The sequence below is a fragment of the Sphaeramia orbicularis genome, chromosome 16, assembly GCF_902148855.1.
Source record: "Sphaeramia orbicularis chromosome 16, fSphaOr1.1, whole genome shotgun sequence".
NCBI classification, from domain to species: domain Eukaryota; kingdom Metazoa; phylum Chordata; class Actinopteri; order Kurtiformes; family Apogonidae; genus Sphaeramia; species Sphaeramia orbicularis.
The window spans coordinates 25459635-25485104 of record NC_043972.1 but is presented as its reverse complement, the minus strand read 5'-3'; the positions used below and the strand labels follow the sequence as shown (position 1 = coordinate 25485104).

The 25470-nt window shown below is 35.5% G+C and overlaps 1 protein-coding gene across 1 annotated transcript in view; it reads left to right on the top strand.

Annotated features, from left to right (window-relative positions):
* Positions 1-25470, top strand: part of LOC115436406 (triple functional domain protein) — a 219124-nt gene that overhangs the window by 117436 nt on the left and 76218 nt on the right. Inside the window, 7 exon segments of the mRNA XM_075353522.1 lie at positions 468-637; positions 2870-3044; positions 13301-13496; positions 15402-15568; positions 22144-22263; positions 23537-23635; positions 23747-23839. Coding sequence (XP_075209637.1) covers positions 468-637; positions 2870-3044; positions 13301-13496; positions 15402-15568; positions 22144-22263; positions 23537-23635; positions 23747-23839 — 1020 coding nt within the window.

The window sequence follows — 25470 nt, the reverse complement described above, 5'->3', positions numbered from 1 at the left end:
CAAATAAATGAACCAAAGACTAATAAAAGTGGGTTTAGCAAAATATGACTCCTTTAATACCATAAGGAGGTAAAAGTATTTTGTGTTATTGGCCACTTTTGTATATTTGGTTGCTGAACAATACAGTCAGTGTCTTATGAAGTGTGTGGTGGCAACAAAACTAAAAGTAGTGCTGTATTTGTGTAGGCAATGTGGGTGTTAGACAAACAGTAGGTGCCAGGGTCTCTCTCCTGCAGTGTGGATGGGACGCCAGGGCTTAAGTACACTGAGCCAAATCACCCAGATGGCTAATCTGTTACAAAGATGACCATTCACAAAACACCAGCTTTGAGCAGAACTGGTCAGATTTGATTTTCTGCCTCCCATCTTCGGTCTCTCTGTTTGGCACCAGTCATATATTCAGATCTGTGTATGTGGATGCTACATGATGCTACCTTTTCTTTTCCTTTCCTGTCAATTGTTGCTAGCTGTGGACGTGGTTGGAGGAGCTTCAGAAAGAGCTGCTGGATGATGTGTATGCAGAATCGGTGGAGGCGGTGCAGGACCTGATCAAGCGTTTTGGGCAGCAGCAGCAGACCACCCTACAGGCCACTGTCAATGTCATCAAAGAAGGAGAGGATCTTATACAGCAGCTCAGGTACAATATGTACCCAGACAGTGCAGAAACATGGAGATACACACAGTTTTTACACACATATTTCATAACCATCCTTTTGTTTATTGAGACATAGACATAAACAGACTTTATTTGTCATTAAGCTTTGCATCAAAATAAAATTATGATGCAAATGGTTCAATGCGCAACAGGAACAATGATAGTATTATATACAGAAGGATAAATATACATATTAAAAATAGAAATATAAAAATGTTGAATAATAAGAATAAATATCTAAATATGTTTCCTAAAATATATTTCCCAAACCACTTAGTCAATGGAAACAACCAGTCACACTTATGGGCCATTTAGAGTGGTACTGATCTAAAATGAATAATACATTTTTAACCATTATTCCCATCAATGCATTTCAATTATTCAGATGAAATATAGTTTCTCAGCTTTTTAGCTAATTAGATGTGTTTGTTTTCTTCTTTCTTTTTTTTTTTTTTTTTTTTTTTGAGATTCAGAGTCTCCATAGTAAACATGGAAACACTGTCATCTTCTCCAACACTGATTCACCATAAAACCAATGTAGTTTAACAAATGACATTGGTTCCAGAGTTGTGTTTTATGATAAGCTTATGATATATTTTGATGAAAAAGTCAGTTCAGTGTTCTCTGTTTTTGCACCTACATATAAGTAAATTAAATATAGAAAATATACTAATAATATATAATGAAAAATGCAGAAAAAGTGCAGAGGACGACATTATAATAAATGGAGATAAATGTCCAAGAGTGACCTAAGACAGCAGTGTAGACAAAGTTACAATAAATCAAGATATAACAAACTACTACTTTTATACACTACAAATAAATAAAATACAACATCAAGTTAAATATTATAAAAGACATAGACAACATAAATAAAGTCAGAGTTAAAGACAGTTGTTGCAGAGTTGTTTTTTTATGAGTTGATGATATATTTTGATGAAAAAGTCACTTCAGTTTTCTCTATTTTTGCACCTACATATAAGTAAATTAAATATTGAAAATATACATGTAATATATACTAAAAAATGCAGAAAAAGTGCAGAGGATGACACAATAAATGGTGATAAATGACTTAGGAAAATTTTCTTTTCAAAGAATTACCCAAGACAGCTGTGTAGACAAAGTTACAACAAATCAAGACATAACAAATTGCTGCTTTCTTACACTGCAAATAAATAAAATACAGTATCAAGTTATATATTATAAAGGACATAGACAACCTAAATAAAGTCAGAGTTAAAGACAGTTGTTGCAGAGTTGTTGGTTTTTTTTTTTTTTTGATAAGTTGATATATTTTGATGAAAAACCCACTTCAGTTTCCTCTGTTTTTGCACCTACATGTAAGTAAATTAAATATAGAAAATATACATGTAATATATACTGAAAAATATAGAAAAAGGGCAGAGGGTGATGTAATAAATAGTGATAATGCCTTAGGAAAATTTTCTTTTTGAAGAGTTACCCAAGACAGCCGTGTAGACAAAGTTACAACAAATCAAGATAACAAACTACTACTTTTATATACTACAAATAAATAAAATACAATATCCAGTTACATATTACAAAGGACATACGTAGACAACATAAATAAAGTCAGAGTTAAAGACAGTTGTTGCAGAGTTGTTTTTTATAAGTTGATGATATATTTTGATGAAAAAGTCACTTCAGTTTTCTTTGCTTTTGCGCCTACATATAAGTAAATTAAATATAGAAAATATACATGTAATATATACTGAAAAATGCAGAAAAAGTGCAGAGGATGACATAACAATTAAAGACATACTGTAGTTACAACAAATCAAGACATAACAAACCTACTACTTTCATACACTACAAATAAATAAAATACAATATCAAGTTACATATTATAAAAGACAGACAACATAAATAAAGTCAGAGTTAAAGACAGTTTAGAAGCATTGTTTCTGTGAAATGGCAGTGCTAAACACTGTTCACATATTCCGTATCATGAGAATAATAATGGTGGTTTTCTGTAAAATCCTCTGGGATGTGGGAATGAAAGTATTTTTCTTTTTCTTTTTTTTAATTTATCATGTTTTCCCAGCTTTTTAGGTGTGTAACCATAGTGACAGTGAAGCTAATAAACTTGACCGTGAAAATAAAGTCCTGTTCCCACAGCATCTGCTAATTTTCTGTATAAATTTAGATGCTGACCCTTGTTCTGAACGCTGTGTATTTGACTCCTCTCCACAGAGACTCTGCCATCTCGAGCAATAAGACTCCTCACAACAGCTCCATGGCCCACATTGAGAGCGTGCTGCAGCAGCTGGATGAGGCCCAGGGCCAGATGGAGGAGCTGTTCCAGGAAAGGAAAATCAAACTGGAGCTCTTCCTCCAACTCCGCATCTTTGAGAGGGATGCCATCGATGTAAGTAGGAATGAAAGGAAGGCTTTACTCTGGGCGCTGACAGTTGAATGCAGAGATCTCTTTTCATCACTCTTTATTCGGTTTACGTTCAGGTTTCAGGGGGAGAAAGTGCAGTTGAGGACTTTGCAGAGTTCAAAGTATGGTGGCTGAGAGGAGGGAAAGTTTTACTAACATCTACAATATAAATAGTAGGTGGATGTTTGTGAAAATCAGTGGTGCAAAGCAAACATGAAAGGTGTTTGTGGTTCATATTAACCCATAAAAACCCGAACAACCACCACTGATCTAAATAATTTAATACCTGTTGATCCATTAATCCTATCAATACATGTAAATAATTGGTGTAAAATGCAGTTTGTCATCATCTCATGGTCATCAGATATGACCCATTTGGATGTTCAGAGGCTCTGTAGTTACCGTACAAACACCGTCATCTTCTACAACATTGATTCACCAGTAAAACCCATCGAGTTTGATAAATGACAGAGGATGGAGACACTGTATTTATGCTCAGTTAATGATAGATTTTGCTGAAAAAGTCACTTTTTTCTTCTGGTCACATTTTGATATAATAACCTTTGAATTAACTCTGAGCATTTATGAACGTCTACATCACAGGTGTCAAACATGCGGTCCGGGGGCCAAAACCGGCCAGCCAAACTTTCCAGTCCGGCCCGCGGGATGAATTTGCAAAGTGCAAGTTAGGGCATCAAACTCCAAAATAATATCATAATGACCTATAAATAATGACAACACCAATTTTTTCCTTTTTGATTTAGTCCAAAAAACATAACATTATGAAAATATTTAGATTAAGAAACTATCCTTTAACAATAAAATGTGAATAACCTGAACAAATATGAACAACCTGAAATGTCTAAAGAAAATTAAGTGCAATTTTAACAATATTTCTGCCTGTTACTAAATGTTTTGTGTCTTTGTAGATCTGATCTGTAATGCACATTCATAAATGATAAGTCGAGGCATAATATTGATAAAACTGTACTTACATTTCTTAACAAATTTAATTTTTCAGGTTATTCACATCATTTTTGTTTGGATAGTTTGCAAATGTAAATATTGGCATAATTGAATGTTATTTTTTGCACCAAAACAATTTGGAGTTGTCATTATTTACTGGCTAGCAAGCTATTATTTTACTGGTCCGGCCCACTTCAGATTAAATTGGGCCAAATGTGGCCCCCGGAAGAAAATGAGTTTGACACCCTTGGTCTGCATGATCAGTAAATTAAATACAGGAAAATACCTGATTATAACTAAAAAAGAAAACCATAACAAATGGTGCCAGGCACAACAAACCCCGCCCCTCGCATGTGTTGTAGCTTATTTTGGCATTGATCCAGCTGATGTCATCCCGTCTATGCATGTGGTGATGTCACCATATCAGTTGTCTCTATATAGGTTCCAAGTTTGAAGTACATTGAAACAAAATTGATGTTTTTATAGACATTTGAAATTTTGCCCATTATAAGTGAATGGGAGAAGAAAAAAGATTTTAAAAATTCATAAAAAATTGGAACTTTGACCGACTTTTCCCAAAATGTAATCAGATCTGTTCTGGATCACTGACAATCTATAAACCCAATTTGGTTTGAATTGAAGCAATAGTTTTGCTGCTAGAGTGTTAACAAACAACCCAAACCTAAAACAATACCCCTTGGCTCACCTACGGGGGGTGGGGTACAAATACAGAGGATAATATTATAATAAATGTTGACAAATCACCTAAGAAACATTAGAATAGAGAGAAAAATGCATTTGGGAACTGCCACAAAAGTACCACTGGGTCTTTATCGGGTTAAGATAAAGTGTGAATGTGAAACTGCAATTGATATTGTGTTTAAAAAAACAACTTCTGGGTACATTAACTGAAATTACTGTGACTCTGAGCTGACAGACTTATTCCTTTCAAGCCAGATTTCCTACTGGTTCAAAGCTTGCTGAACAAAGCTTGGTTGAATAGAGAGCGATATTCTTATTATGTATGTGCTAGGGTTGGGTGATGCATTTCATCCACTGACTCATTCCAGTTTTGTTCCCCCTCTTTACCACAAATGGGCTCCACTGTATCTGCTAATTCTTAACATCCCACTGTGAGAGTGAATGCTTCCCCGCAGCTGCTGCTCAGATATGAAAACTACTCTGAAATATTTTTTTTTCTCCTTTGGCCATCAAATCATATTTGTTCAGTCATACCATTTTGACAGATGAATTACAGTCTGTCAGTTTGGAAGTAAAGGCTTGGAGCTGAGTTATAGGCTTACATTTATGATAATAGTGAAGTTAAAAAAAAACGTACCGTATGAATGAAAGTGTGTAAGTAAGGAAACGGTTGTCAATAGTAATCACATCACTTGTGCTCTTAAAGATACAGCAGCAGCATTCCCTCCTCCTGCAGGTTACCTCTATGTGCTCTAAGCATAACCTGTATATGAACACGGATGACGCTTCTATTTTAAAAATTGGACCCAAAATATCCCACCGTATAACAGTCTTTACAGTGTTTGGCTGGAATTTTCTGTCACATACTAGATTTTCTAAAGCCTGAAAATACAGCCAAGAGGAGGTGAATGTGATTTAGTTACCTTTCAGACCTTTTGAGTTATAATAAAAGTTTAGTGGTGCCAAAAATTGCTGCCGACTTCAGCTTTAATGTCTGCCAAACCTGATTTTCTGAGGTGCGTGATTTTTTTTTTTTTTCTTTCAATTAAGCACCTTGTGTAAGTGCTATTGCATAACATTTTGCGGTTCTTTTCCTGTTATTATTGGACTTGTTTACGTGTACAACTTCCTTGATGCAATACTAGCTTAGGATGCATGTAAAATCTACTCCTTGCGATGTGTAATAACTCTTAAAATGTCAAAAAAAAGTGAAATGCATCTACACCAGGGGTCTCAAACTCATGTTCTTTCAGGGGCCACATTCAGCCCGATTTGATCTGCAGTGGGCCGAACCAATAAAATAATAGCATAATAACCTATAAATAATGACAACTCCAATTTTTTGTCTTTGTTTTAGTGTAAAGAAAAAAAACCCCCATTAAATTAGGAAAATATTTACTTTTATAAACTATCCAAACAAAAACGATGTGAATAACCTGAAAAAACTGAAATTTATTAAGAAAAATAAATGCAATTTTAACGATATTTTGCCTCAACTTATCATTTCTACATGTGCATTATGGATCAGATCTACAAAGACACTAAACACTTAGTGACAGGCTGAAAGTAGTTAAAATTGTGCTTAATTGTCTTTAGACATTTTAGGTTGTTCATATTTGTTGAGGTTATTCACATTTCATTGTTACAGGATAGTTTGTAAATGTTAATATTTTCATAATTTAATGTTATTTTTTGCACTAAAACAAAGACAAAAATTTTAAGTTGTTAATTACCTCCGCCAAGGAGGTTATGTTTTTGCCAGGGTTTGTTTGTCTGTCTGTTTGTTTGTTTGTTTGTCTGTCCGTTAGTGTGCAACATAACTCAAAAAGTTATGGACAGATTTGGATGAAATTTTCAGGGTTTGTTGGAAATGGGATAAGGAAGAAATGATTAAATTTTGGTGGTGATTGGCGGTGGGGGTGGGGCCCACGGGGGGGGCAGACCAGAACATTTCATCAAAATCTGTCCATAACTTTTTGAGTTATGTTGCACACTAACGGACGGACAAACAAACAAACAGACAGACAAACAAACCCTAGCAAAAACATAACCTCCTCAGTGTGGGGGGGCCCACGGGGGGGGTCACTGATCAGCCTTGGCGGAGGTCTGCGCTCTCCGAGTGCTTCTAGTTCAAGATGTTTTGCTTAATTCAAGATTTTTTACTAAATTAATTTTTTTTTTTTTGCTTAATTCAAGATTTTTTTGTCTTAATTCAAGATTTTTTTTTTTACTTAATTGAATTTTTTTTTTTTTTTTTGCTTAATTCAACATTTTTTCTTTAATTCAAGCAATTTTTTTTCTGCTTAATTCAATTCAAGACTGTGGAATTTTTGCATCCCACAGGCCAGATTGGAACCTTTGGCGGGCCGCATTTGGCCCCCGGTCCGCATGTTTGAGACCCCTGATCTACACTAAACAGCATTTTCATGTGTGTGATGTTGGACTTGTTTTCATGCATGTGTTAATAGAATTTCTGTGGTTGTTATGAGCTTATTGTGTCTTAAAAGAACAGATCAGTCGTGTATTAACTCTGCAAGTCCAGTCAGGTCATGGAAGTGCATCTAATCACTCACGTTGAATGCAGACACGCACATGCATACACGTGGGATTAATATGACACAGTGGTAGAGCATGAAGAAGGGTGGAGGAGGCATTTACTGTATTTCCTTTCCTTTCCACTCCCTGCCCGTGCACACTGGGACACTCCCTCGTGGCTTGAATGGGGGTGTCTGTGTTTGAGGTGAGGAGGATATGGGTTAAGGTGAGATACACGCACTGTCTGTGTGGATTAGCTTTTTGTATCTCTGCACATGATTGAGACGTGGTCATACAGAGGACTCATCTCCTGTTAGTTTTCACGCTGCTGGTAGATGTGGGAGATGGTGTTTTTGCACACAGAAGGCATTTTACTCAACTGTAAGAGGAGAGGACAGCAGACGACAAATGAGCAGTTGGTGAGTTTCTATTTATTGGGAGGGTTTTTTTTTTAGTTATTGTATTGTGTGGAAAGAATATTATAGTATTCCGCTTTGAAAGAGCTTTTATGCAAATACTCTGCTTGCTAAAAAGTAAAGTGTTTGGAGCTAACGTTAAGCTGCCCTCTGGATTTGTGTAAATCTATAGTCCTAAAGAACTGCACATTGTAAGACGAGCAAGCTTCTTTTGTAGAGAGAATAATGCGCTTTAACTGTTGACTTGACTTTTTGTGTATTTTTGTTAGTGAACGAATAATGCTCTAATTATAGAACGTACAAATCCAGATAGACTTTTAATAAACCCCGGTGGAAGTTGCTTTTCTATGGATGTTACTGCTTTAAATGAGATCTCCTCGCTCCAAGCCAGACTTTTTTTTTTTAGGTAATCAGTATGAAGTGGGTCTGCACTGTTTGGGATTTCCCTCTGGCACAAACTGGGCAGTCACATACTAAGCTCAGTACAGACGAATAGATACGACCTGAGCTGTGCATAATTCTGCGGACATAGAGTTAATGCAGATCTTCAAAGTATTCAAAGTACAACCACATGCCATGTACATGCCTGAGCTTTCTAACCTGAAAGTTGGAGAGGAAATTAAAAGTGGCGAGGGTTAGAGGATCGCATTACCAATATTTTGTTACAACCTAGGAATCCTCTCACTTGTCCATTGCTTTTCTTTCTTATCTTGGGCACACAATATTGCAGAAACACAAAGTTTAATACTCCTCTCATTTTCCTATCTTTCCTTTTTTTTTTTTTTTTTTTTTTTTTTTTTTGAGAACGTTTCCATTTTTTCTTAACTCACATGCATGTTTCAATGGATGCTTTTATGTCAGTTGTCAGTGTTGTCTGAAGAGAGGAGAACAGCCGTCAAAGCATCTCATTTTTTACGTATGGAGTTTGATTGAAATTTACCACCGTTTTAAGGTACTGCCAGACACATCTCCATTACAGACGTGCAGTTTATATAGACACCCAGTTGTCGAGGCATGGTAACTTTACACATTTTAAATCGACACATTCTTTACATTAGTTTCTAAAGTTACAGCAAAAACAACAGCTGAAAGTTGGAGACTCAGGTTAAAACTCATGAATGCGCATTAAGCTTTTAGAAGCTTAAATAGTTTGTAGTCAATATCGTTCCCTGTTGCTCACATTTGACATTTTCTCATTTGTTTATTTCTTGGGATATGAAGCTGTGTCCTAAATCTCAGTTAGTCCTCATGGTGTCCACATACAACAGGGGTGTCAAACTCATTTTAGTTCAGGGGCCACATCCACCCCGATAAGATCTCAAGTGGGCCGGACCAGTAAAATAATAACAGTGACAAAAGTAAAATTAAATTATGTCAATGTTTACATCTATAAAGTTTCCTTAAAAATCTGAATAACATGGACAACTTGAAATGTCTTAAGAAAAACAGGTGCAATTTTACCAATATTCTGCGTCAGATTATCATTTGCACATGTGCATTACATCTTACTTTACAATTACAAAAACACAAAATATTTACTAACAGGTAGAATATTGGTAAAATTGCACTTACTTCTCATAAGACATTTCAGATTGTTCATATTTATTCAGGTTATTCACATTTTTTTAAAAAGGAAAGTTTGTTGATGTAAAAATTTTCATGTAATTTGACTTTTTTTACACTAAAACAACGAGAAAATTTGCAGTTGTCATTATTCATAGGTTACATAGTATTTTACTGGATTGACCCACTTGAGAGTATATTTGTCTGTATGTGAAACCTGAATTAAAAGGATTTTGACATCATTGATTGTTAGTATCTGCAGTGTAATTTTTGCATTTCACAAATTCATCCCAAGGGCCGGACTGGACCCTTTGGCAGGCCGGATTTGGCCGCCGGGCCGCATGTTTGACACCTGTGACATACAAAAACATGCTTAAAACTTACATTAATCCTATAACGCCGCATGTGTCATATTTGATACATGAGTTTTGAAGCCCTCTACATGATCAGTGTGATTTTTTTTTTCTTGAAAACCCTGATGTATACAATTAGATACATGCAATACACAGATAATCCACCAGGGGGGAGGAATTCGTTCACCAGAAGCCTTTCCAGTGACACTACAAGATTGTCATTAATGAGGAAGGAGGCAGAACTTTGACAATTTTGAAAAGGAATTACCAATTTGTTAGACATGTTTGTGTTATATTATGTTTTTGTTTGTTTAAAAATAATAAGATTTGTGCACTGAGACTAGGGATGTAACGGTTACTGGTATAAAAATAAACTGTGGTAAAATTGCAGACGGTTAGTATTACCATTTAAATTGTAATCACCATGATAACCATGTTTGATTACTGCATTTTTAAGGGAAAAAACTCAATTTAAAGCTATGCTTTTATGTCAGATATTTGAGTATAGTTTTAATGTATTTCAATTTGGATTTTCTATACCTAATATTTGGAACCAATATTCACTTTTAGAGCCTTTGAAAAGGTTCATTAAGCAATCTTTGTTTTATTTATGCAATAAATAATATACATTTTTCAAATTGGATTTTATATTTTTTGTGTGTTTTCTGTCCTTTTATGTTTTTATAGTAGGTTAAAGTAAAAAAAAGAAAATAGACAGATGAGATAGATGAAGATGTGCTGAAAGAAAAGATTCCAAACATGGGTATAGTAAATATTTGTTTATACAGTATATAAAGGCAAAATCAAAAGTACTGAAAAACAGACAAAATAGACTCAGACCACTAAGGGTTAATATTTGAATGTTTCTGCCAACAGAAGGTACATTGTGCCTATTATTTTATTTGTTTTTTGTTTTTTTTAAATACAACTTGATTAAATTATTTCCGTGTGTGTATTAGTACTTTTTGAACATTTTGAGCACAATTTCAACTAGAAGCACTTGGAGAGCGCAGACCTCCGCCAAGGCTGATCAGTGGCTCCCCCCGTGGGCCCCCCCACCCCCGATCACCACCAAAATTTAATAATTTCTTCCTTATCCCATTTCCAACAAACCCTGAAAATTTCATCCAAATCTGTCCATAACTTTTTGAGTTATGTTGCACACTAACGGACAGACAAACAAACAGACAGACAGACAAACAAACAAACCCTGGCAAAAACATAACCTCCTTGGCGGAGGTAATAATACCATGATAATAATGATAACCATGATAATTTTGGTCACAATAACCATGATATGAAATTTTCATATTGTTACATCTCTAACTGAGAACTGATGTATCAAATCTGATACAAAATTGAAACTTATACATGGAAATTTATATTTGAAAATTATTATTTTTTTGGTTGTTCAGAAGGACCAATAAAAGCTCCGGTTTCAAAGAACTGGAATTTTCTTTCAATGATTAAATGGTTCAGGCTTTACAGAGTTAAATGCTACATTCTACATAAAATCACCACAGTTATATTCAGTAAAATGTCAGTCCTTGCCATATTTATCGCCATATTTGAGAACAAGAACATATAGAAAAACTAATAACTTCAAGATGTGTGAGCATTACTTGGATTGACACGTGTGTGTGAATATGAATAGGTGCGTGTGTGTGTGTGTGTGTGTGAATAAAAGCTTACACCAGTGACTTTGAAGAGAGTTCAGAGTAAAAAAAAAAAAAAAAAACTACAAATCCCCATGTGTCCTCCATATGATGTTCAAAGGGGTTTCCTCATTTGCATTTTAAAAAGGTATTCCTATGTATGTATAATTTAATCCAAAATAGTGCCGTAGAACTCCGTGTTTTCATTGCTCTACATATTTCTGTGCATTCAAGGAAATTAGTTTTTGCCTTTGAGATGAAAAATCCCCTTTTTTGACATTGAAAGATGAATAACCTGTGCTGAAAACTAAATGCTGAGAATGCCAGTTTTGATCTCAAATACACACAAATGTTTTACTTCAGTTGAGGTTTAAAAAAAAAAAAAAAAAAGGAGAGTTCAGATCAGATTTTTTTTTTATTAGAATTTGTTCCAAAGTTCTAGAGTAGGGGGTTCTTAAATAATGAAACTAATGTGATCAAGAGAAAGAAAAAAAGCAACATTGACAGATGTAGCTGGATGGTGCCAGGATCAAGGTGCCCCTGGTTTAGTGATTCAGTCTGCGTGGGTAGTCTTAGACAAGCGCTGACATCTCACTACATCTGCTTTATCAGCCTTGCATCACCAGAGTAATATGTTATCTGTTATTATCACAGTCATCATAATACGTCTGGTTACGGCAATTAAACTGTCTGTCCTGATATCAGATATTGAAATGGCTGAGATTTTTTTTTTTTTTTTTAGTCATGTCAGCATTACTCTTTTCAATGGATGTACTGTTAAATATATTTTGTGGGGCAGCTTTGACATACTGTTGACAGTGTGGTCAAAATCAGACTGTTGAATGTTCCCACCACGTTTCCCTTTGACTGTCTGTGGTCAAATCCTGCCCCTAACTCTGTTTATCCTCATCTTCTAGTCTTTACTGTCACCTGTACATCCTGCACATTTTATTACCTCCACCAGGAAATATTGTGATCACTTTGCTTTGTGTTTGTTTGTTTGTTTGTTTGTTTGTTTGTTAGCAGCTTTACGGGAAAACTATTTCAACCATCTTTACCAAATTGTACCCACAGGTAGGCCTAGGCCCTGGGACCAATTTTTGAAATTTGCTCAGGATAGTAAAATTTGAGATTTTGTGACCTTGCTATGACCTTGAACTTTGGCCTACTTGGCCCAAAATTTAATGAGTTAGTCCCAGGGCCTAGGCCTATCTGTGGGTACAATTTGGTAAAGATGGTTGGAATAGTTTTCCCGTAAAGTTGCTAAAACAAACAAACAAACAAACACGCAAACAAACACGAAGCAAAGTGATCACAGTACCTCCTGGCGAAGGTAACAAAGAATGGAAGAAAAAACAAGTCTTTAAAAGGTATTAAATTTGATATGGTAGGTCTTAAGTTATGTTGTCATAAACTTGTTCGCTTTATTGTGTTTAAATGTGTCTGTTAAATGTCCAAGCTGCAAAGAACGTAACTTTAGTCGACTCAGTTCCACCTTTTTCAACCTGACAATTTATATTAAATTTAGGAACCAATTATCGCTAACTGTGCAGCCCCCGGTGAGAAATTATCACAGTACATTCAGTTCTATGTACAGAATGTATGTTATATTCAATCTCCACTGATGTAAATAAATACATTTTTCTAAATTCTAGGAGTCACAAATTTTTGCCAGTATGGTTGTGAAATGGGCATTAAATTCTAAGTAGTCTTAAAAGGTCTGAAAAAGTCTCCTGTAGGTTATAAAAAATTATTAAAGGAAAAGCAAAAAGTATTGTTACAATACTGATGTTTCTTTCAATAAACGTTATAATTGCAAAAAAAAAAAAAAGTCTCCTGTAGGAACCCTGGTTTAAATAATTCATGTGTATATTTTTACTCTGGCAAAAACATACTTTGTTGCACTGTACAATGGCATTTTACAATAAAGCCTATTCTATTCTATTCTATTCTATTCTATTCTATTCTATTCTATTCTATTCTATTCTATTCTATTCTATTCTATTCTATTCTATTCTATTCTATTCTATTTTATTCTATTCTATTCTCAGATCATCTCAGACCTGGAATCATGGAATGAGGAACTCTCCCAGCAGATGAGTGACTTTGACACAGAGGACCTGACACTAGCTGAGCAGAGGCTGCAGCATCATGCAGATAAGGCGCTGACTATGAACAACCTCACCTTTGACGTCATCCACCAGGGACAGGAGCTGCTGCAGTATGTCACAGAGGTCCAGGCATCTGGTGAGTGTGGGAAAGGAACAGAAGTTTCAGTCCTGGATCTGTAATCTGCATTTACACTGCTACAGCTAACAACATTTATCTACAGTAAATGATACGTCTGGAGATATTCAAGAGGACAATGCATATTCACCGGGGCCATCTTTGCAGCTGGCTTCACAGTTAGCATCAGATAAAGATATTATGCAAGTACTAAAGATTGTCACAGAAGATTTATGCATAAAATGGCTTTCAGACATAATTTGACCAACTTCAGTGAGGTCAGTGTCAGCTTGACTTTTTGCAGTTTAAGATATAGGCTGCCCATGATATGCATTTTAATGCTCTACTTACATCTGTACATTCTTTTCAGGAAAAAGACGGGTATATTTGCAGTTTATGAAATATAAAAATCTGTAACCACTCAGCTGTTCATTCATTAAATGCAGGCCATAATAACTACATTCTGTATGACTTATACATCCCCTACTATCATGTGGATTCATACATATGACAGAAATACCTGCAAATGTTCAATAGTAGGGATGTGTACTCGATAAGTCCAAACAGTAAGAAAAGTCGACCAGTTTTTATTTGGGGTGCCAGGAAATGTATGGTTTACCTCATGGAAAAACAACACGAATATTTAAGGCCCAATATCTGCCCTAGTGCTGCATGTCATAAGGAAAGTATGAAGAAGTGTTGAAGGTGATGGAAAGAACTGAATGTCATACCATGTGTTTCACCTGCTTCTATATTAGCTTCTTCTTCTTCATTGTCTTCTTCTTCGTCATCTTCTTTTTCTCCTTCTTTGTCGTCTTCTTCTTCGTCGTCTTCTTCGTCTTCGTCGTCGTCTCTGTCATCTCCGTCATCATCTTCTTTGTCATTGTCTTCTTTGTCATCGTCTTCTATATTTGCTTCTTCTTCTTCGTCGTCTTCTTCTTCATCTTCTTCTTCGTCGTCTTCTTCTCCATCATCTTCTTCGTCTTCGTCGTCTTCATCGTCTTCTCCGTCGTCTTCATCGTCTTCGTCATCGTCATCTTCTTCTCTGTCATCTTCTTCGTCTTTGTCTTCTTCGTCTTTGCCGTCTTCGTCGTCGTCTTCTCCGTCATCGTCTTCATCTTCGTCGTCTTCGTCGTCGTCTTCTTCTTCCTCATCATCTTCGTCTTCTTCATCTTCTTTTTCGTCATCTTCTTCTCCGTCATCTTCTTCATCTTCGTCATCTTCTTCGTCTTCTTTGTCTTCTTCTCCGTCATCTTCTTCATCTTCGTCGTCTTCGTCGTCATCTTCGGCGTCATCTTCGTCGTCATCTTCGTCGTCATCTTCTTCTTCTTCATCGTCTTCATCTTCTTCGTCTTCTTCATCTTCTTCTTTTTCGTCATCTTCTTCTCCGTCATCTTCTTCGTCTTCATCGTCTTCTTCGTCTTCTTCTCCGTCATCTTCTTCATGTTCATTGTCTTCTTCTACGTCTTCGTCGTCTTCTTCTCCGTCATCTTCTTCGTCTCTGTCGTCTTCGTCATCATCTTCGTCACCATCTTCGTCTTCTTCTTCTTGGTCTTCTTTGTCTTCTTCGTCATCATCTTCTTCGTCGTCATCTTCTTCATCTTCTATTCTTGGTTTTGGTGGAGAACACATGTTAACAATAACGTGTACATGCTTGACTTGAAGCCATCCCTAAAAACTAAAAACATCCTTAAAAATCACTCTTTAACATTTCCTCATGCTTAAGTATCTATATTAATAAGATATAATATGATCTAAATGCATAAACCCAGGTATCCATTTGGCTCCACTCTACATCTTCACTTCTAGATGTTACTAATTACTACCCACTGAACCTTTAATACTTATTTTGTGAATAATGAGAAAAAAAGTCAGCAGAAAAACAGCTGTTAAAATATATGACCATAATAACATGTTGTTGTGCAGGTGTGGAGCTGTTGTGTGACAGAGACGTGGACATGGCCACACGAGTCCAGGACCTGCTGGAGTTTCTGCACGAAAAGCAGCAGGAGTTGGACGTGGCAGCAGAGCAGCACAGGAGACATCTGGAGCAGTGTGTCCAACTGAGACATTTACAAGCAGAAGTCAAACAGGTACGAGCAGGAAGAAGAAACAGATGCAGACATGTGATCCTGAATAAGAACAGGGACCGATACATGGAGATTATATTATATTATATCATATTAGATTAGATTAGATTAGATTAGATTAGATCAGATTAGATTGGATTAGATTGGATGAGATGAGATGAGACTGGATTAGATGAGATGAGATTGGATTAGATTAGATTACATTAGATTAGGTTGGATTAGATTAGATTAGGTGAGATGAGATGAGACGAGATTGGATTATATTAGATTACATTAGGTTATATTCGACTGGATTAGATTGGATTAGATGAGATGAGACTGGATTAGATGAGATTGGATTAGATTACATTATATTAGATTGGATTAGATGAGATTAGATTATATTAGATTAGATTAGATTAGATTAGATTAGATTGGATTAGATGAGATGAGACTGGATGAGATTAGATTAGACTAGATTAGATTAGATTAGATTAGATTGAATTAGATGAGATGAGACTGGATTAGATTAGATTAGATTGAATTAGATGAGATTGGATGAGATGAGATGATATTAGATTACATTAGACTAGATTCAGTTCGATTCAATTTGATTCGATTTGGCTAGATAGACGTTTAAGGGAATTGAGGTTCCAATAGCATCACAACATCAGATATACACACAAGAATCAATCAATCCAAAGCCAAATCATAACAAAATTTATCTCATAACACTTTACATATAGAGCTGATCGAAACTAAACTGCAAGAAAATAGCAAGACAATAACTCTAAAAAGAAAACAGTGTTGAAATAACAGGCAATCACCCATTGTAAAGTACTAGTAGAAACAACAAGTAGCAAGGTGGTAATAATAAATAATAAAGTAATAACAATAATAATAATAATAATAATAATAATAATAATAATAATAATTAGAAGCACTCGGAGAGCGCAGACCTCAGCCAAGGCTGATCAGTGCCCCCCCCATGGGCCCCCCCCACCCCCGTTCACCACCAAAATGTAATCATTTCTTCCTTATCCCATTTCCAACAAACCCTGAAAATTTCATCCAAATCTGTCCATAACTTTTTGAGTTATGTTGCACACTAACAGACAGACAAACAAAAAAACAGACAAACAAACACTGGCAAAAACATAACCTCCTTGGCGGAGGTAATAATAAATGGTTAATTATGTTGTATTTATGTATATTATAGATGTGATTATGAATGGGAGCTAGAACGACTATTTTGTAAATCTTCAGTTTTTTCTTAAGCAGAAATATTTTGCAGTAAAATGGTTCAGATATACAGTCCATAACAGAAGACTATTATGTTAAAAATACAGCGTATGCACGGGATGGAATAGGACTGATCATATGGTGCATTTCATAAATACTCACTCCTTGATCTCTGTGTGCTGCTTTTTTTCTTTTCCTAAGATCAAGGTCAACCAGAGTATGTTGAATCGCTAAAAGGCCACACTGTTCTGTCTCTACATGACCATCTGAAGATGACTCATTCCACTGTTAACAACCTCTCCCTCTGCTTTATTTCTCTCTCTTTCTGTAGTTCTGTCTGTCTGTCAGTATCTGTCTATGACCTTGACGAATAGACCGAGCGAGACAGTACGGTCGGATATTCAGCAACAAGAAACAGGGAAGACAAATTGAAATAACAGGGAAAACTAAGATAAATGGACCAAAAAGGATGTAACTCAGTAATAAGGGAATGAAACAACAATTTCGCAGCTTACTGTCCTGACACCAAAGAACATGACAACTGGCAAATCTTTTCCAATATTCATAGCTGAACGCTGCTGCGACGAGAAAATTGCCTATACTTCATTTTCCATTTGTAACTATCTGTCAAAGCAAAACACAAACAAATGTAGAGCCAAGTCTCATGATTAGGCCTGTTATCATGGTATTGCACCAAATACGAGCAGGGTTTATGCTTCAATACGTATTAGAATTATTCAAGGATTGAATCAGTGTGGTTGCAGACTTGAAACAGAGACTGAAAGGGTTCAAATAGAGAAGCAGCAAAACACATCAGGAAGATGCACTGGTGTTAAATTCACTATTCAGCGCTGTATGTTGTGTGTGTTATTTTTGGTCGTGTCCACAGAGAGGCAACATATACATGTAGCCACGGGCACATACAACACATGCAGCAAATAATGATTTATTAATAAGAATTTTCAGGAGAAGTATATTAGAAAAGCATTTCTATCTTCACTGAGGTGTCTTCTCCCATCACATGGCACAGCCTTGATTTTGCATCCCCCCTACTGAATCCTGGGAAATCTAAAATCTGGACACAACTATAATCTGGTAATTGTAGTCTGTATATTTCTGCTGCTGGTTTATTTATAAACATTGCAGCCTTTCTTTCCTAGCCAGAGATTACAACTGCTCTGCAGCTCCTATTATTAGTGTTTTCTGTTTTTTTAGTTTCAAATGTACCGAACCCAGTGGTTTTCACTTGTTTAAGAGTCTGTATGTCATTATGAAATGGCACAGTCTAAGAATGGGAAGGAAAGACAGAGCAGGAATTTTGGCAAAAATAAAACCACTGTAATTAAAGTTAAAGTAATTGCAGATGCAAAAGTATGATGAAATACATAACAAGTGGTGCCAGGCACAACAAACCCCTCCTCTCACACATATTGGAGATTATTTTGACGCTGATCCAGCTGATGTCATCATGTCTATGCATGTGCTGATGTCAGCATATCAGTTCCCTCTATATATGTGCCAAGTTTGAAGTAAACTGAAACAAAATTGATGTTTTTATAGATATTTGAAATTTCGCCTAATTTAAGTAAATTGGAAAAGAAAAAAGAAAAAAAACTCATAAAAAATTGGAACTTTGATCTATTTTTCCCAAAATGTAACCACATCTATTCTTGGTCACTGGCAATCTATAAACCCAATTTGGTATGAATTCAACCAATAGTTTTGCTGTTAGAGTGTTAACAAACTAACAAACCGAACCAAAAACAATACCCCTTGCCTCCCCTTCGGGAGGCGGGGTAATAACTAAGGTTATTATCGTTAACGAAAACTAATGAAATGATGAAAACTAGAATTGAAAAAACATTTTCGTTAACTGAAATAAATAAAAACTATAATTAAAAGAAGAAAATGATAACTAACTGAAACTGTTTTGTGTGTTTACAAAACTAACCAATGTATAAAAATTATGGATAAAATTCCCTTAGTTTTTGTCTTTGTCAATGTCGGATTGATATGAAATCGATTTATTTCACTCTAGCAATTTTAGCTGCTGGCACCATATGATATTTAACAGTCCGTCACTTCTCGTCACTTGTGGTTTAGAGTCATTTTCTGGTCCCCACTTTACCTGAAAACATGGAGACTAAAGTTGGAAGAAAGCAGAGTCCTGTCTGGGATTTATTTGAATCAATGGCGAGGAAGATAAAAGATATAAAAAAAAACTAAACTGAAACTAAGCATTTAGAAAATAACAAAATCTAATAAAAAACTAGCAAACGTGCTCTAAAAACAAATTAAAACTAACTGAATTAGAGAGAAAAAAAAGTCAAAACTAAATAAAACTAAACTATAATAAAAAATCCAAAACTATTAGAACCTTGGTAATAACTGTATCACATAATGTGAGACATTAGTGTGCCGTTGCTTACTTATGTATCATATTTGGGATCATACAGGGTGTTTGCACAGGTCTTGAATTTTGAAACACTGTTTTCCAGACCTTGAAAAGTCAGAAATTTTGTGTGGAAGTCTTAAAGTATGGATAAAAAGTTTATCGAGAGTATGCTCAAAGGCACATAATCTTGTAAAATAAGAAATATATGAGGAAAACACATAAAAAACTCCATGTGGTTTCACTAACAGGTTGGTACTGGAATGATTCCAGTGAAACTTTTTGGTGTGACATTCATGCACTTTTGTGATTTTCATTTGTTTTTGAAAATGTTTCTGTTAGTGAAATATTTACTGCAATTTATGCATTCATTCATTCATACTTTTATAAAATTAACTTTTCTACTACACACAACAGGTATAATCTCAACCAAAAAAGTAGGAACCCAAGTATAAAAGTACATAAAGTCAAGGTCTTGGGGAAAAAAATAGCAGTTTTGAAAAAGTCTGGGATTTTAATTTGGATAAAGAGCAAATACCCTGTTCATAGTTGCTGCTTTTGTTGACATTTAGGTTTAATCATTGCACCATATGTACGTAAAGCCCCTCTGATGTTTAATCAGCTATCCCTCACATTTGTTCCACCTCGGGTGGAGTGGAAACTTCGACTGTGTTGAAGTTGCGGAAAAACAGGAGTCACACTTGTGTTGCATCATCACTTTTACAGCAAAGCTTCAGTTGCATTTTTGCTTGTCACCCATAGAGCAGGTGTGCTTGCTGAGTCAGAGAAAGAGAGAGGTGCTTCTGACAGGCTGTGTTTAAAAAAAAAAAAAACCATGCCCTTCGGCTATAACTGGGTCAACAAAACTATGAGCAAATATGATTTCATGTACATGTGTCTTACCATGCCCATCACCTGGAGCGGTGTTTGAAGTCTGAAGATAGTAAAAGAGTGAGTAATGGGCTAGAAAATAATGAGCAGCAGGGAGAGTAGAAGCCAGTGAGTGGATTGAAACAGGAACAAAGTCAGAGTATGAGGTAAAGAGGAGATACCAGGATTAGAAAAACAAAGAAGAAAAGAACAATAGAAGGCAGACGGGAATATTGAGACGCTGTTTTCGTTTCGTGGCATAACCTCCTGAGACCCAGGAAAGTGAACATTTTAGCTTTTTTACACTAAACAATTGTCTTGATTGGAAACTGCATAACGCAACAGTTTTTTCAGATACATTTTTTAAAAATTATTTTATTACCTCTGCCAAGGAGGTTATGTTTTCATCAGGGTCTGGCTGTGTGTCTGTTTGTCTGTTAGCAAGATATCTCAAAAAGTTATGGATGGATTTAGATGAAATTTTAAGGAAATATTGATACTGGCTCAAGGAACAAATGATTAAATTTTTGTGGTGATCGGGTGGGGGGGTGGGGGGTTGATCTGCCATGGGGGAGGTCTGCGCTTAATGAGTGCTTGAGTTATTTTTTAATGGAATGTCCTTTACAACGGACAGCCTTTTTTTTAACCCTTTCATGCATGAATTATGAGAACCCTAATCAAGACACCCCCCTCCCCAGTGGTTTTTACTCCTCCACAGGCAAGAAAACAAAAAAAAACAATGCAATTTGATTTTTTACGAACCTATTTTTCATGGAGTTACAAAAGTGTCCACTCAGCTGGACACCATGCGTTTAATTTTAGAAGAAAAGAGATATGTATTTACTGATATACTGTGTGAAAACTATGAAATAAAAACATTTTCAATGCAGCTAATCTGATGTTTTCTCACATTTTAACATACTCTAATACTAGTTATTAGTCACTTCATGGAGATAGCATGCAAAAAAAACACATTTTTTGTTTAAAAAAGCAAAAAAAAAAAAAACCCTGTTAATTGCAGTCTAATAACAATTAGCAATTTTTTTTTACACTCAAACATGTTAGTGCAGATCAGATTTATCTAGAACAGCAAAGTTACAGTAATGCAGGGATGTCAAACTCATTTTAGGTCACGTGCCAGATTCAGCCAAATTTGATCTGAAATGGGCCGGACCAGTAAAATAATAACATAACAATACATAAATAATGTCAACTCCAAACTTTTCTCTATGTTTTAGGGTGAAAAAAGTGAATTTACATTATGAAAAGATTTACATCCACAAACTACCCTTTCAAAAGATGTGAATAACATGAACAAACTGAAAAGTAAGTGTAATTTTAACAATATTCTGCCTCGGTTTATCATTTACACATGTACATTATAACTTACAGATCACAGTGGATCTACAAAACACACAAAAGATTTAGTAACAGGCAGAATATTGTTAAAATTGTACTTACTTCTCTTAAGACATTTCAGGTTATTCACATTTTTTGCAAAATTATACTTTGTTTTAGTGTAAATACATGAAAATATTTACATTTACAAAGAGAAAAATTTGAAGTTATCATTATTTATATGTTATTATGATAGTATTTTACAAGTCCTGCCCACTTAAGATTGAATTGGTCTGAATGTGGAACCTGAACTAAAAGGACTGTTAATATCTTCAGTGTAACTTTTGCATTTCACAAATTCGTCCCAAGGACCAGACTGGACCCTTTGGCGGGCCGGATTTGGCCCCCGGGCCGCATGTTTGACACCTGTGCAGTAATGGGATGAATTGCAGTGTGTGAGATGGTGCATAAGTGTCCACTGTGTTGGCTGATATGGAACTAAAAGTCCAAAATTCATGAATATACAAGAGAACATCTTTGAATAGCTGTCCACTGCAGTGACCACTATGCATGAAAGCGTTAAAGTAAAACTGTTAAACTTTTTTCCCCTACAGAGGACAAAAATGCATTGTTGGGTCTCAGGAGGATATGTAGTAAAATCATTCTAATGGTAATCTGTAAAAAATAAAGACGTATAATGAATGTGCTCTGTGTGTGTGTGTGTGTGTGTGTGTGTGTGTGTGTGTGTGTGTTTCAGGTACTTGGATGGATCCGTAATGGAGAGTCCATGCTGAATGCCGGTCTCATCACAGCAAGTTCCTTACAAGAAGCAGAACAGCTGCAAAAAGAACATGAACAGTTTCAACATGCGATCGAGGTACATACAAATGTCAAAACATATTTTCATTTCTATCATATTTTTGATCATGATTAATTCCACTTCTATGCAAAACAACAGTCTCTGCATTCACGGTAAAATCCAAAATGCATTGATTTTGAGGTTTTTCCCTTCTACATCTGCAGTATTGTGCAACATTACCCACCATTAGCTTCGAAATGCAGTCAGCTAATGTTAAAAAAACACGATGCAGATGTATCGAACCTTTAAAAATAAAAACATGTTTTTCTTATTGCTCTAGAGGAATGTAGAAGAACATGCTCATGTGCTTTTACCTTGGGTGTGGTTATGATGCACCAGGGTTCTCATTATGCAGATTCATGTCTTTGGTTTTCTTTCATATTCATTTTTGTGTTGATAAAGTTCAATATTTCCATTCGTCTACTCCCTGTTTCTGCATCACCTCTGCCTTTCTACCCTTCATCCGTCAACCTTTTGCCTTTCTCAGACTCTTCTCGGGTTCAAATCTGTCTGCACTTTCTCTACTCACACATGAAATGGAATCATGAATAACAAATATCTGTACCTCTAAGCTTACTTTTCCTCTTTATTTCCTTTTTTTTTTCTTTGTAACAGTGATTATGCAGGGTATAGTTCCTTTGAACTCAGTCAAGCCTGGCTCATTTTAATGCAGGCCTGTACCTGACCTACTTCTACAGAGCTGATATACACTTGCTGACAAAGATGCATTCTCAGACGAAAGGCTCTGTTTAACATTATTGCTTATTTGAGACTGGAATGTTAATGCACTCACCATAACTACAGCACCTGATCTGCACAATGGGTCTGACGTGGTTAGAAACGTGCAAGCGATATTCAAGCGCTCTCCTTGTTCGTTCTTTGCAGGTGCTGCAGACTTGAAAATTTTGCTCTTTTAACATTATCAAGGTGGCAGGAAATCCTTCGTTCTTTCTTTATCTTTATCTTTCTTATGCGCAACTGCTTCGAGTCCAGCTAGGAGCAAAAATGTTCTTCTCTGCGTAACAGCTATGACACAAAAACTACCAGATAGCGTCGTTTTTACTTCGCTATCTTATTTCCTCTCTCAGTCTAGGGCATAGCTATAATCAGACGTAACTTTTGTTTACTTGGCCTTTCTTCTGTTGCTCCCAGTCCTTTTACTTTGCTCAAAACTCCTCTGCAGGGCAAACAGGAAGCCCAGGATGTGTTTTCGAAGCTGTCTTTGTGATGTAGAGATTCCTATAAGTCTTGAAACTATTGTGTTTTTATCTCATCCTTATCCCCTGAACAGAAAACCCATCAAAGTGCGCTGCAGGTACAGCAGAAAGCTGAGGCCTTACTCCAGGCAAACCACTACGACATGGATATGATCAGAGACTGTGCAGAGAAGGTATTGTTGTCGTACATTTCCTGGAAAGAAAGATTATCAAAGCAGGTGGTGTGACTGCTGTTTTATAGATGTCTGAAACCTTCATATATATATGTTTTGTTTTATTTCAAGGTGGCAGACCACTGGCAGCAGTTGATGCTGAAGATGGAGGATAGACTTAAACTAGTGAATGCTTCTGTGGCCTTTTACAAGACCTCCGAACAGGTACGTTTGTATGTGTTCACACAAAATGCAATCAGATATACAGACGCAAACAAGTATTGAAGACGTTTTGTTTGTTCTTTCACTAAATTTTCACAAAAAATGTATGAGCAGATAAATACAAGAAAACAGCATAATCAGTTCTCTGGAATTCATATAGTATAGTATTGTAGAGTATATAGCTCTAGGGATGTAACGATTACTGGTATAATGACAAACCGCAGTAAAATTCCCGACGGTTAGTATTACCGTTTAAATTCTAATTATCATGATAACCATGTTTGATTATCGCACTTTGAAAGAGAAAGAGAGAGAGAGGGAGAGACTATCTATCGATCTATCCATGAAAAAGAAATTAAAACACTCAAACTTGATCTGGTAAATGGTCAAACAATGGCCATAAGGTGCCATCTTTAATGCACATTTGTATGTTTGGTGTTTACGTGTTAATATTTGAATGTTTCTGCCAACAAAAAGTACAATGTGCCAATTTTTTTATTTGTTTTTTGTTTTTTTTTACAAAATACAACTTGGTTAAATTATGTCAGTGTGTGTATAAGTACTTTTTGAACATTTTGAGCATATTTCAACAATACTGCGTTAATAATGATAACTGTGATAATTTTGGTCACAATAACCGTGATATGAAATTTTTATATCGTTACATCCCTATATAGCTCATATTAGACAGTATCAGTGTCACTTTTCATATAAATTATCACATTTGTTCCATTTTTTTAAAGTGTTGTCTTTGGTTTTCAACATAAATGTCAACTTCTCCAAAACAAAGGTATCTGTAGAAGCCAATAACGTAATGACGACTGATAACGTAATAACGGACAATAATGTAATAACGGACAATAATGTAATAAATTTGCCATTTTTATAATGTAATAGGCCAGTAGCGTAATAACTGGCCAATAATGTAATAAAAGTCCTGAACCGATAACGCAACAACTTTTGGCCAATAACGTAATAACGTATTATGTTATTGGCTGGTTGTTACATTACTGGCCAGGTAAAAAAAATTCTTTCAGAAATTTGTTCAGGACTTTTATTATGTTATTGGCTAGTTATTACATTATTGGCCTATTACATTTTAAAAATGGCAAATTTATTACGTTTCCGGCCTTTATTACATTATCGGTCACTATTACGTTATTGGTTTCTACAGTGACTCAAACATATTTCCCGGCTTTGGAGTGTTCTCATTAACCCAGTTCCTAATAACGACTTTTTTAATCCCTGCAAACATAGTCAAATAAACATATTTCATCACAACACCGACTACAGTTGCGTAAAAAAAAAAAGATTAGACCACCCTTATTTTCTTCAATTTCTTGTTCATTTTAATGCCTGGTACAACTAAAGATAAGATAAGATAAGATAAGATGAGATGAGATAAGATATTCCTTTACTGATCCCACAATGGGGAAATTCACAATGTTGTCAGCAGCAAAATATACACATAAACATACACATAAACGTAAAACAAAAACAGTCATATAAATTTGAGTTAAAAAAAAAAGTGTTTAAAAGGAGAGTGCAAATATGGTTTGTTATGAATGTAGTGTAATGGTTATAAATAGGGCTGCTCGATTATAGAAAAAAAAATAATCACGATTATTTTAGCA